General features: G+C 43.3%; 1 protein-coding gene across 1 annotated transcript; it reads left to right on the plus strand.

Annotated features, from left to right (window-relative positions):
• Nucleotides 1-1,478: 1,478 nt before the first annotated feature.
• LOC308501880 (small ubiquitin-related modifier 2-like) lies at nucleotides 1,479-5,047 on the plus strand (the record flags this gene model as incomplete). The annotated part of the gene is made up of 3 exons (XM_081058964.1): nucleotides 1,479-1,485; nucleotides 4,552-4,827; nucleotides 4,884-5,047. 3 exons carry the CDS (start codon nucleotides 1,479-1,481, stop codon nucleotides 5,045-5,047), a joined length of 447 nt encoding a protein of 148 aa, XP_080915090.1.
• Nucleotides 5,048-13,859: the final 8,812 nt, after the last annotated feature.

Here is a 13,859-nt window from a genome sequence, read left to right on the forward strand (position 1 = left end):
TTCAAGGTTCTGGCTTGCCTTTCCCTCTCCACATCTGTGTTCTGGAGTGTTTTCCTTCTCCTGTTTGACAGCTCAAGTGCCATCTCCTCCAGGAAGCCTCCTTGGCCCCTAGCCTGGATTAGATGCTTCTCTTCTGTAGTTTCCTGGCACCCTGACATAAGACCTGTCACAGTACTGCGGGGTTTCTTTGTCTCCCCATTAGACTCTAAGGGAGCCTGTCTGTAGCAGGTTTAGTATCGGGAGTACTGAGTACTAGGCAGGTGGAAAGCACTCAATAAATCTAGCTATTCCTATTACCCAGACATGTGATGTTACCCAGAGCCTGACTTTATGTAAGCCTCGGTGTTTTCATGTGTTTGTGTTCTGCTCCAGCCGCTCAGGCCTCTTGGCTCTTCCTTGACTGAGCCAAGCATGCTCTTAGCTCAGGGCCTTTGCACTTGCTATGTTCTCTGCCTAGATTGTTCTCTACAGATCGCTGCATGGCTCACTCCCTCACTTACTTCCTGCCTCTGCTCAGACATTACTGGAGGGGAGAGGGCTTCCTGATCCTGTACAAGTAGACATGTCACCACCAGGCCCCCCTCGGCTCACTGGACAGTTCCTTTTTCCTTCTCAGCTTCATATTTTTCCATGGCAATGGTCACCTCTGACATATATTTTTTGTTCCCCCCTCTTCTTTTCTTCTCCCCCCCACTAGAATATCAGCTACATGAGAGGAGGTGTTTTGGCGTGGGGGTTGTCACTGCTCCACACCCAGGAGCTAAAATAGTGCCTGGCACGGATGTAGTAGGTGCTTGATAAATGTTTGGATGACTAACGTGCAACATTGTGCAAAGTCCTCACATGCCTCAGACATGTTGACATGTCAGTGCTACGATGTAGCTCAGATGTCGGACTCAATGACCTCAACATCCCTTCCATGTCCCCATGACGTGATCGTTGGACGTTACTCAGACATTGGAACGTTTGTCTAGCTCTCCTCCGGCAGTAAGGTGTGGTGATCAGAGCATGGTCTTCAGAGCCGGGCAGCCTTGCTTCTGATCCCAGCCTTTCTACTTAAAAGCTCCGTGACTCGGGACAAGTTAGTTCTCTTCTCAGAGCCTCAGTTTCCTCCTGTGGAAAATGAGGGATAGTGAGAGTACTGACTTCATAAGATTATAGAGTGGATTAAATGATAATATGTGTAAAGTGTTTCACAGAGTGCCCCGTGTTCACTATTAGTATTAGCCGTAAGGGTCCCACAAATGTTTAGTGAAATAACTAATTTCCAGCCTCATAAGCAGCTTAGTTCCCCTGTTATGTACTCATCACGTGTGTTGTGCCTAGCTCTGTGTGACTCACTGTGATCGATGGCTTTGGTGGTTCAAAGAGGAATCGGATGAGCAGCCTTTCTTCAAGGAGGAGAAGTCCATTTAGAGTTTACCCCATGCAGAGCGGGTGAGGCAGGACAGCGAGAGGAAGGGGTGACTGAGGGGAACATGAGGGGTATCCCAGAACAGTTTATTGGTGTCACACCCTTGAATTCCTAGCCTGGGAGGATGGGCTTTATCCTGTTTGCATGAGATGGGGCAGTGGGGGGAATTTCAAAGTTTTGTGAGCAGGGAATAACAAGTTCAAAGTCATGCTTCAAAAAGACCAAACTGCTGTAGTACTTTCTGTTATTAATAAAGTGTTTTCTTAAACATGAAGGGAAGAAAGACCAGCCTGGGAGCAACGTGTGGGAGGGATTGAATGAGGGCTTGATTGAAGGTGCAGGGATGAGTGTGGAGATTTTGTGATAGTTCTTGTGACAGGCTCACATCCTGTCTCAGGGTGAGATGCTTCACTTCCCTGTGCCTCAGTTTTCTCATCTGTAAAATGAAGGTTGTGAGTTCGTATTGGTAAAGCACTTAGAACAGAGCCAGGCATATAACAAGTGTTCTTTATGTGTTTGATAGTTTGAAAATAAGACAAATGATCCAGGAGAAGAAAAGATGGAGAGAGGCAGACAGCTTGGGTCATAATTGACAGGACATGGGAAGAGGCTGGAAGTGAGACAAAAGGAGAAGGGCAGTCAGAAGGGATGGAGGTTTGAGCCTGAGTCCCTGGGAGAATGGTGCTATTATTAAAAGGAAGGAAGAACTGCCATGTTTGGGTGAGGTCAGGTTGAGCTTGCAGTGTCTGTGGGAAATCCAGGCCTAGATGTCCTGTGGGCAATCCACTAGGGGCTCCTGGTGTCCAGGAGAGAGGTCCTGGCAGGGCCGTCCACAGCTCTAGGGCACCGTGCACTGTGATTCAAGGGGACACCTCTTCCCTTCCCATCCTGCTGGTCTCATGGAGTTGAGCAGTGTAGCTGCCGGATATTGGGCTGGATTTGGTCAGTGGCTGAACCTTGAGTGAGTGAGGACGTCCCCTGGAGAGGGAGGCTAAGAAGAGAAGAGCAAGGACCGCAAGCCCGGGGCAGCACCTGGGGATGGGGGAGAAAGAAGGAAGTTCTTTCCTCCCTCCAGAGTTTTCCTTCAACATCTTGACTGGGCTGTGGTGAGAGTGGAGAGATTCAAAGACCAGGCATCAGTGTTTTCAGGGCTGCACCCCAGGTGGAGGAAGTTGTTGGCCCCAGCTGTTTCCTCTCTCTTCCTTTCAGGCCTACACTGTGGCAGCCCTTCCCTCTCCATGTTCTGCTCTGGTTGCCAGCCAGCTCTGTTTGGGGTGAGTTCTGGGTAGAGGAGGGGGCTGAAGGTGTGGACAGGGGCGATGCTTATTTTACAGTCATAAAAGCAAAAAGCCAAACAAAGATAGTGAGTGACTTACCCAAAGTTATGTGATACGTTGGGGGCCAAGCCAAGGTGAGAAGAATGGATGTGACTCCAGCTCAAGGGTCATCAACCTGAGTGTGTTAGTGACAATACTTAGACTGGGCATGGAGGAGGAGTTGGGAGGTTCTCCTTCTCCCTAGGGGGGCAGAATCAGAGTGGTCTAGACACCTCTCCCCAGATCCTCACCCATATCCACCCCCCTACACACAGACCTGCACACCCAACCTGCACCAGCCCCTGTCCCCCAAAGGTGAAGAGAGAACCTATGCATTTGAGGCCAGTGTTGGGGGAGGAGTCAGAGAGCCCAGGTTGCTCTCAGTAGGCAGGTTTCTGCAAGAGGTGGTAGCCCAGGTGAACTCAGGCATCCTAACGCACCATCCTGGGGGTACGTGGGCCTCAGCCATGGCTGCCCCACACAACTTTCAAAGCCTGTCATTGCCCTGCATGTCGCTGGCCCCTACCCCTCTCACTGCTATCCATATAGGCCCTTCTAACCTCCCCCTTCCCACCAGCAGCCCTATAGCAAAGAAGCCAACATCCTGTGCCACCCAGCCATAGCCTGGTTGTGCAACCCCGCGATGCCGAGGTTTCCATTCCGGCCTCCCCTCCCCCTTCACTCCGTGCTGCACTACCTGCCCAGATAAAGTCTCCAAAGCACAAGGACACAAAGCCTCTGGCAAGCATCCACACCTTGAATATCATCCTTCTTCCCAGCTGCAGGATTGCTTAAGGTGTGGAACCGCATTCCTGTCCCTCTCCTTCTCACCCTCCCCTCTCCCCCACCACTGCTGGGAGCTGGGGCAGGAGTGTCGATTTCCAGGCTCCTCACACCCAGCCCCACCTGCTCTGCGGCCCTGTGCAGTGTCCAGGCCCTTGGGAAGTCATTCCCTTCTCCTAGGTCTTGCTGTTGGTGCCTGCCCTCCCTAGGCCTGGGATGGCCAGGGGTTCTGTTATGATCACATGTTGTGCTATGTGAGTGTGCATTTCCCCTTCTCCACCAGATAGAAAGTTCCTTAAAGGGGGACTATGTATCTTGATCCTTTTAGTCCCTACCCCCTCTCTCCCACCTGGTAGAGTTCAATGGTGAAGAATAAAGGTTCGGAAATCAGGTCCATTGAGATGTGAAGAGATGACCTGGTCACTTACTAGATGAGTGACCTTAGACAAGTTATTCAACCTTTCGGAGCACAGTTTCCTCATCTCTAAAATGAATATTCATGAATTCACTCATTCAACCAATATTTAGTGAGGGACTACTACATCTCAAGCACTGATGTATATACAGCCGGGAACACAAAGGAAGCCAATCCCTGCCCTGCGGAGCTGACTTTTCAGTGGGGCATATTAGTGCCCATCGCAGAGGGTGCTTGTGAGGCCTCGAGCTCATATGTGGACAAGGCTTAGCACAGTGCCTGACATGGTGGGCCTACCAAATGAGAGCTATTGTGAACACCCATTCAGAACCGTTTATTGAGAACCTACTACGTGCCAGCACTATGCTAGGCGATCGGGAGACAGATGCAGAACATTCCACCCACAACTGCAAGGAACTCACAGTCTAATGCACCTGCTGTGTGTTGAATGGGCACCATCTTCATCATTGTTCAGAAGCTTATAACCAGCACTAATTTTGTATGCTACAAAGAATCATAAAATTCTAGAATAGCAGGTGTAGCAAAGACAGTTCTTCATGTACCCTTCAGACAAAGCCACACATGATTGACGGTTATCAACACTGTGCTTTTGGGAGGTTCAGAAAAAGGAGTGTTGTCTCCCTACTCCACCGCTGCCACTTCCTTCTGTCACTCCTGGTGCTGCTTGTACGCTTGCTGGGTGCGGACCTGGTGCCTTTTTTGGGAAGCAGCAGCTGAGGAGACTCTGGCGCTTGCCACGGCCTATGAAAAGCCTAAGGAAGGCATCAAGACTGAGAACAATGATTATATTAATTTGAAGGGGGCAGGGCAGGAAGGTTCTGTGATGCAGTTTAAGATTAAGAGGTACGCACCGCTTAGTAAACTGATGAAAGCCTATTGTGACAACAGCGGTTGTCAATGAGGCCGATCAGGCTCTGATTTGATAGGCAGCCAGTCAATGAAACACACAGACCTGCACCATTGGAAATGGAGGCTGAAGACACAATTGATATGTTCCAGCAGCAGACAGGAGGTGTCTACGAGAAAGGGAACCTGCTGTTTTACTCCAGGATTCTGTTCCTCCAAACCAAGAAGACATTCTCAATTAGAAAACTGTAATTTGGTTCCACCACATCCTGACTACTACAGTATAGTTTTCTCTATTCTTTCATTTCCCCTTCCCTATTCCTTTATTGTACATAAAGTAACTGATATATGTGCACAAGCATTTGCATTTTTTTAAACTAAATGGCCAGTTAGGTATGTTTTGATCAACATAAAATGGAGATTGGATGGGGCAATGGGGGAAAATAGTGGTTCTGTGAAAATATCCCCTTTCTCCACTAGTAGCATGCTCACTCAGCTCTTATCCTTACATTCCAGTAAGTTATTTTGCTCTCACTGTTTAGCAAAAAAAGAACAACAAAAATCCTTGCATACCTTGTTCGATTGGAGAATTTTAATGCTTTTCATTTATCATTGTAAAACTAAGGACTATTTTATAACTTTTTTGTACGTAGCTGTTACATGTAGGGCAATTTGTCTTTAAGTAGGGATAAATTACTCTAAAAGAAATGAATTCTAGATAGTTTTCCCTTCAAGTCAAGCATCTTGTTGTTTAAAGAAGCTTCTTGTTTAAAATGAAAAAAAAAAAAAAAAGAAAGAAAAAGAAATGGTCATATCTGATTGAGAGATCAGAAAGGATTGGGGGAGGTAGCTTTTGAATTCACCACGAAGAATAGGATTCAACAGATAGAGAGTGGGGCACAGATAGGAAGGGAGGTCCTTCAGGGGGCCAGAATGATATACAAATAATGGTATGGAGAAAAGAAAACGAGAGACACCAATGTCGTGCTTATCCCAAAATGGCCTAGCTCAGGGTGAGGTTGGAAGCTGATCCAGGCAAGGCAGATGTATTCACAGGCACAGGAAACAACTGCCCCAGAGGTGGGGTTTGAAGGACCCCTTTCTCAGCTTTCTACACTTGGCCAAGACTATGTCAGGCTCAACATTTCACCATTAGAAATTTATTTCCTTGGGAAAACAGTCAGCCTCCAGGAGATACTTGGCAGGGGGCAAATGATTCCCAGAGGAATAACATGGAAGGATTGTTCTTGGCCAAGGAGGGAGTGAGTGGTGGGGAAAGAGACCTGGGAACAGTGGAGAGCAGGGTGATGTGAGGGGGGCAGTAATAATAACTAACGTTTACTGAGCACTTATATGCTAGGCAGCGAGCTAAGTGTGTTGCTTGGATTGTTCCACTTAGTCCTGACAGAGGTAGGCCCTCTTATCATCTCCATTTTACAGATGAGGAAGCAGACTTAGAGAGGCTAAGTGACTTGCCCAAGGTCTCCCACAGCTGGCAGCCCAGCCAGACCCCAAAGCCCAGCTCTCAACCACCACACCGTCCTGCTTCAGATACTCAATTTCCCAATTGAGGTTAATGGCAGCTCCTTCACCGAGCTGCAAGGCTTCAGGGATGAAAGTTAAACTCCCTGAGTGGTGTGACATGTTGTAGGTACTTCACACATACTGCGTCCCTCCTCTCTCCTGAGCGGAAAGCTCCTTTCACGAGCCAGAAGCCTCGTAAATATTTCAGTGGTATCTGTGTGGCGGAGGCTATGAAGCCTGTTCTCCGTAGCACTTGGTGATAGTGACGTCTGGGGGCCTGTTGCAAGTCTGATCAGCCTTATTTTTCACAAAAAGACCTTTTCCTGGAACACTTGATAGTCACGGGAGTGAGACAAATCTGCAGAATTTTTCTGGATGGAGACCAGAGCACGAGCCAGCCCCGGGTCCCATTTCTCGAACACGGCCGTGGCCAAGGCCCAACAGCCATCCATGGCTCCTCCACCCAACCTGCAGACGGTGCCAAGGGCTCTGTCACACCAAGGGTCCCAGAAGGGCGGCAGGGAGCCCAGAAAAACAAAACAAGGGAAACAGGCTGTACTTGTACAGCAGAGGCTGAAACTAGAGTTGAGGGCAAGTTTACCTGGGTTGATGCCTCTGGGAACTTTGAATAAAAAAAAAAAATGTTTTATTGTGGTAAGAACATTTACCATGAGATCCACCCTCTTAAATTTAAATGCACAGTACAATATTATTAGCTATAGGTGCAACAGTCGTACAGCAGAGCTCTAGAATTTATTCATCTTGAGTAACTTCAGTTACTTTATAACTATTAAATAGCAACTCTCCATTTCCCCTTCCCCCCAGCTGCTGGCAACCATCATTTGACTCTGCTTCTCTGAGTTTGACTGTTTTAGATACCTCATAAAAGTAGAATCATACAGCATTTTTCTTTTTGTGTTGGCTTATTTCACCTAACAAAATGTCCTCAACGTTCAATCATGTTGTCATATATGGCAGGATTTCCTTCTTTTTTAAGGCTGAATAATATTTAATCATGTATATATGTATATATTTATACACACACACTTATAATGAAATATTAAGTATATGACCACTTTCCTTATCTATTCATCTGTCAATGGCCATGTAGGTTGTTTCCACATCTTGGCTATTATGAATAATGCTGCAATAAACATGGAAGTCTAAATATCTCTTTGAGATACTGATTTCAGTTGTTTTGGGTAAATACCCAGAAATGGTATTGCTGAACCATGTGGTAGGTCTAGTTTTAATTTTTGAGGAACTGCCATACTATTTTCCATAGTGGCTACACCATTTTACATTCCTACCAATAGTGTAAAAGGATTCCCTTTTCTCCACATCTAAACCTACATTTGTTATTGGTTTTTGTAATAGCCATCATCATAGGTATGATGTGATATATCATTGTGGTTTTGATTTACATTTCCCTGGTGATTGGTGACATTGAGCCTGTTTTCACGTACCTGTTGGCCACTTGTCTTCTTTGGAGAAATTCCTATTAAAGTCCTTTGCCCTCTGGTACCAGAGGGTAAGGGGGTGGGGGGTGGGTGATGAGGGTAAAGGGGATCAAATATATGGTGATGGAAGGAGAACTGACTTGGGTGGTGAACACACAATGGGATTTATAGACGGTGTAATACAGAATTGTACACCTGAAATCTATGTAAATTTACTAACAATTGTCACCCCAATAAATTTAATTAAAAAAAAAAGTCCTTTGCCTATTTTCAGATCCGGTTATTTCAGCGTTTTTTGTTGTTGTCACTGAGTTATAGAAGTGCTTTATATATTTTGGATATTAACCCCTTATCAGATATATGGTTTGCAAATATTTTCTCCCATCTCGTAGGCTGTCTTTTTACTCTGTTGTTTTCTTTGCTATGCAGAAGCTTTTTAGTTTGATGTAGTCCCACTTGTCTATTTTTAATTTTGTTTCCTGTACTTTTAATGTCATAGCCAAGAAATCATTGCTAAGACCAACTTCATGAAGATTTCCCCCCATTTTTTCTTTTAGGAGTATTATATACTCTCAGGTCTTACATTTAAGTCTTTAGTCCATTTTGAGTTGATTGTTGTGTGTATGGTGTAAGAGAATGGTCCAATTTCATTCTTTTGTAGGTAGATATCCAGTTTTCTTAGTACCATCTGTTGAAGAGACTATCTTTTCACCATTGTGTATTCATCATAATGCTTTTGAAGATCAGTTGGCTATATATGTGTGGGTATATTTCTAGGCTCTCTATTGTGTTCCATTGGTCCATATGTCTGTCTTTATACCAGCACCATACTATTTTAATTACTATAGCTTTGTAATATATTTTGAAATCAGGAATTATGATGCTCCAGTTTTGTTCTTCTTTCTCAAGATTGTTTTGGCTGTTTGGGGTCCTTTGTGGTTCTATATGAATTTTATAATTTTTTTATCTGTGAAAAGTGACTTTGGGATTTTGATAAGGATTGTCTTGAATCCGTAGATCATTTGGGGTAGTATGAACATTTTAATATTAAGCCTTCCAATCCATCAACATGAGATGTCTTTTCAGTTATTTGTGTCTTCCTTAATTTCTTTTATCAATGTTATATAGTTTTTAGGATACAAGTTTTTTGCTTTCATAGCTAAGTTTATTCCTAAGTATGTTTTTTTATTATTATTGTAAATGAGACTGTTTTCTTAATTCCCTTTTCAGATAGTTTGCTGTTAGCATATAGGAAAGCAACTGATTTTTGTATGTTAATTTTAATACCCTATACTGTTACTGAATTCATTTTTTAGTTCTAACAGGTTTTGTTTTGAGTCTTTGGGATTTTCTACATATAAGAAGATTATGTCATCTGTAAGCAGATAATTTTACCTCTTCCTTTCCAATTTGCATGCCTTATTTCTTTGTCTTCCCTAATTTCTCCGGCTAGAACTTCCAGGACTGTGTTGAATAGAAGTGGCAAGAGTGGACATTTTCGCCTTGTTCCAGATTTCAGAGGCAAAGCTTTCAGTTTTTCACCACTAAGTATATTAGTAGTGGGCTTTTCATATATGCCCTTTACTATGTTGAGATGATATCCTTCTATCCCTCCTTTTCTAAGAGTTTTTATCACAAAAGGGTGTTGAACTTTGTCAAATGTTTTTTATGCACCGATTGAGATGCTCATGATGTTCGTCCTTTGTTCTGTTACTGTAGTGCATTACATTCATTGATGTTTGCATGTCTATCCATTCTCGCATCCCAGGAACAAATCTCATTTGGCCATGGTGTGTTATCCTTTTAATGCACTGTTGAAATTGGTTTGCTAGTATTTTGTTGAGGATTTTTGCATCTATGTTCCTCAGGGATATTGACTTGTAGTTTTCTTTGTCTGGCTTTGGTATCAGGGTAATACTGACCTTGTAAAATGAATTTAGAAGTGTTCCCTCCTCTTCAACTTTTGGGAAGAGTTTGAGAAAGACTAACATTAATTTTTCTTTAAAGGTTTGGTAACATTCACCAGTGAAACCATCTGGTTCTGGGCTTTCCTTTGTCCAGAGGTTTTTGATTACTGTTTCAATCTCCTTATTAGTTATAGTAGGTCTGTTCAGATTGTCTATCTTCATGATTCGGATTTTCTATAATTGGTAGGTTGTATGTTTCTAGAAATTTATCCATTTCTTCTAGGCCATCTAATTTATTGACACTGGGGCGCTTTGAATTCTGACATGATTACAACCTTAGCCAGGTGGATTGGACTCAGGCGGATGAAGCATATACCCTATCTGGAGGCAAGGAGAAGGAAGTGATGGAAGGAATATGACAGGGACTGGACAGTATGACCTCTCCAGAGGTGTCCTCTGGCTTGAGGACTTTGTGATTTTTAGATATTGAGAGTTGGAAGTCAGGGAGTGGGTCTCCAAGAAGAAGGAAGAGCAGGACGCTGGCAAACCCTGAGTTATCCAGCTCAGTTGGAGCCTTTGGGTTCTAATTTGCCTCAGTCACCCATTCCACAATGTATAGAGAGCCCCTAGGAGGTGCCAGGCACTGGGGCAGGCGCTAGGGTGATGCCAAGAAGCAGACGCCACCTTCATGATGCTGGAGTGGAGAGAACAGAGGCCCACGGTTAAACTCAACACAGGCCACGCTGTGTTTTTAAACGTAGCAGCGGAACGTGATGCAGAGGGAGGCCTGGAAAGTCCTCAGGGAAGTTGGCATTTTTAACTGGTGTTTGAAGATCAGCAGGATTTTTAAAAACACAGATTAATACAGATTGCTTTTTGCAATTATATAAGTCATTAACACAGGTCATAACTTTAAAAAATTTTTAAACAAAGTGTAGAAAGAAGAAAAATTTTAAAGAAAGTATAGAAAGAAGAAAATAGTTACCTAGTTCGAAAACCATGGTTAAAAATGTAGGTGTGCTTTCTTCTGGTCTCTTTTTTATGTTGTACTGCTTTCTTTTTTCACTTAATTTTGTAGCTTAAATATTTTGAAGGTAAAATTTTGGCACATTTGATTGGAGGGAGAGGTGGAAAGGCATGCAGCAAGGAGGAGATGGCAGAGCAAGGCCAAGGTTTCTCTGGGCTCTTTATGTGCCCACATTGGGGTACCTGGACCCTTGAGTTTCCTGAGTCACTAGCCCCTCAGCTCTCTAATTGGTTAATGGGCCGTACTGTCGGCCCAGCCTCAGCCCATTTTCCTGCCTGGCACCCTGGGCTGGGTTCTGGGTAGGGTTCTGGGCAGGGACATAAGTTGCAGCCACTCTTCTTCCTGGTAAAGTCTCTTAAGGAGATTGAGCCTGTTTCCTGGGTAATGGAGTTGAGTTTCCAGCTCCAAAACTAAGTAAAGCAGACCAAATGCCACGATTGATCATTTAGATCAGTATGGTAGCCACAAGTGGCTGCTGAGTACTTAATACCTGGGTAGTCCAAATTAAGATGTACTGTAAATGTTAAATACATACTGGATTTCCAGGACAGTATGAAAAGTGAAGGTAAAATATCTTATCCATAATTTTTATATTGGTTACATATTGAAGTGATAATATTTTGGGTAAACTTAGAGATTTTACTCCTTAAGTCCTTTAGGTTATAATCTCCAGAGAGCAGCTAGACCAAACTCATATAAACTGGACGTAGTAGGTAGGAAACAGGGAGCAGGCAGTGAAAACATCCTGAGGTCGTTGTATCCAACTTCCTGCTTCTTTGTCCCCTTCAATGAAACAGATTCTTCCTGTTCCTACAGGCTCTGGCCTGGTCCTTCCTCGTAGGCACACACACACACACACACACACACACACACACACACACAGTACATCATTTAAATTGTTTTAATACCCACATGAAAAAAAGGAAGGAAACAAGTACAAGTAACTTTACTATATTTTATTTAACCCAATATCCCACAAATATACCTGGGCCAGAGTTCAGCAGGTCTCCCCACACTAAGGCCAGGATGGTAAAGGCTGCCAGCGCAGCCCTGGGAGGGAGGAAACGTTCAGCTACTCCTACCTGGCACAGCTCTGACCCTACTTCAAGCCAGGCCCCACCCTTGCCCAATTCATGGGTCAGCAACTCTCAAGAGCACCCTTCTCACACACCTCAACTCTCGAGGTGGGGTCCACTGGCAAGTTCCCACAGTCCCCACCCTCAGGGAGCCTCTTTGCCCAGTAGCAGGCAAGGTAGGGACACAGCAGGATCAAGGGGGACCTGTGAATATAGAAAGGATTCCAGAGGAACTCAGATGGGAAGCAGCCTATTGTAGAACTTAAGCACCAGGAGGGCTCTGAGGCTGGACCTTGGGCAAGTTACTAAACTTTTTAGACCTTCTTCACCTCTAAAATGGGCATAATACAGTTTTCCTGCCCATAGGGTGGTTCAGAGATTTGACAAAACAAATCAGGGACTTCGAGTTGTGCCCAGCACGTGGTAAACACTCAATATTAGAAATAGTCTAGTTCCCTTATTTACAGCTGGGGAAATGGGTTTTAAAGATAAAATGGTTTTATACCATTCAGTTTCTCCTTTTAGTTTTCATTATGGAAAACTGTACACATGCAAAAGTGGAGAGAATAATATAATGAACTCCCATGTACTCATTACCCCACTTCAATGACTATCAACTTAGGGCAAACTCAAGAGCATCGTCTATAGCCCTGCCATACCCCTGGGTTCTTTTGTAACAAATCTCAGATATTATATCATTTCATCTGTAAATATTTTACTGTACATCTCTAAGAGAAAAGGACTTAAAAAATAGCCACACTACCATTAATGTACCTAAAAAGTTAACAATAGTGTGTGTTAATACCATCAAATATCCAATCATTGTTCAAATTCTCCAATTGTCTCATTTTTAAAATACTTGTTTCAATCAGGGTTCAAATAAACCCTATGTATTACAAATGATTGATGTCTGTCTCTCAAGTTTTTTCAAACAATAGGTACCCCTTTTTCTCTCCCCCGTCCTTGTAATTTATCTGTTGAAAAAACAGGTCACTAACCCTGTAGAGTTTCTCACAGTCTGGAGTTTGGTTGTGTCCCTATGTCTAGAAGCTTGATGAGATTCAGATTCCACATTTGGGAACATTACTCACAGGGGCTGATGCGTTCTTCCATCAGGAGATACACAATGTAAACAGCTATGAATTGTCAACGTCCTGGGTCCATTATTTCATCAGCGACATTCTATCATTCCTTCTGCATTTAAAATTTGACATGCATTTACTAAGAGAAACTTCCCTCTCTCAACTATTTGGTTAACCTGAGTTACCTTTTATAAACTATTCAGGAAAAGCAGATCAGTGCTCAATTCTTTCCCCTTTATTTACAGTTTTGAAAATAATGAGTTATTAGGTTGGTGCAAAAGTAATTGCAATTTTTGTAATTATTTTTAACCTTTAAAAAAATTTTTTTTAATTGGGGAATATTGGGGAGCAGTGTGTTTTCCCAGGACCCATCAGTTCCAAGTCAAGTCATTGTTTTTTTTCAATCTAGTTGTGGGTGGGCTAAAAGCTCAGCTCCAAGTCAAGTCGTTTTCAACCTAGTTGTGGAGGGCGCAGCTCACTGACCCGTGTAGAAATCGAACTGGCGACCTTGGTGTTATGAGCACTGTTCTCTAACCAACTGAGCCAACCGGCCACCCTAATTTTAACCTCTTAAACCACAATTACTTTTGCACCAACCTAATACTTCCTTAGCATCTCCAGAAGTAACCAATTATTTTTTTTAAAAGAAATTATGAACTCATGGAATTAAATATATTTCACAACCCACTGCCATTATACTTAGGATATGGATATATATATTATATATATTTATATAATATTAAATTATATATATTATATTAATATAATTATATATTATATAAATATATATAATATATATATTTTTTAAGGAGGGCACAGCTCACAGTGGTCCATGCGGGGATTGAACCGGCAACCTTGGTGTTATCAGCACCATGCTCTAACCAACTGAGCTAACTGGCCACCCCTATAGTTAGGATATTTTTAAAAATTGCATTTCTGGCTTTAATTTAGGGAATGAGGGGCAACATGAAAAAGCCAAGAGAACTCT

This window comes from Rhinolophus hipposideros (genome assembly GCF_964194185.1).
Source record: "Rhinolophus hipposideros genome assembly, chromosome: 9".
NCBI lineage: Eukaryota > Metazoa > Chordata > Mammalia > Chiroptera > Rhinolophidae > Rhinolophus > Rhinolophus hipposideros.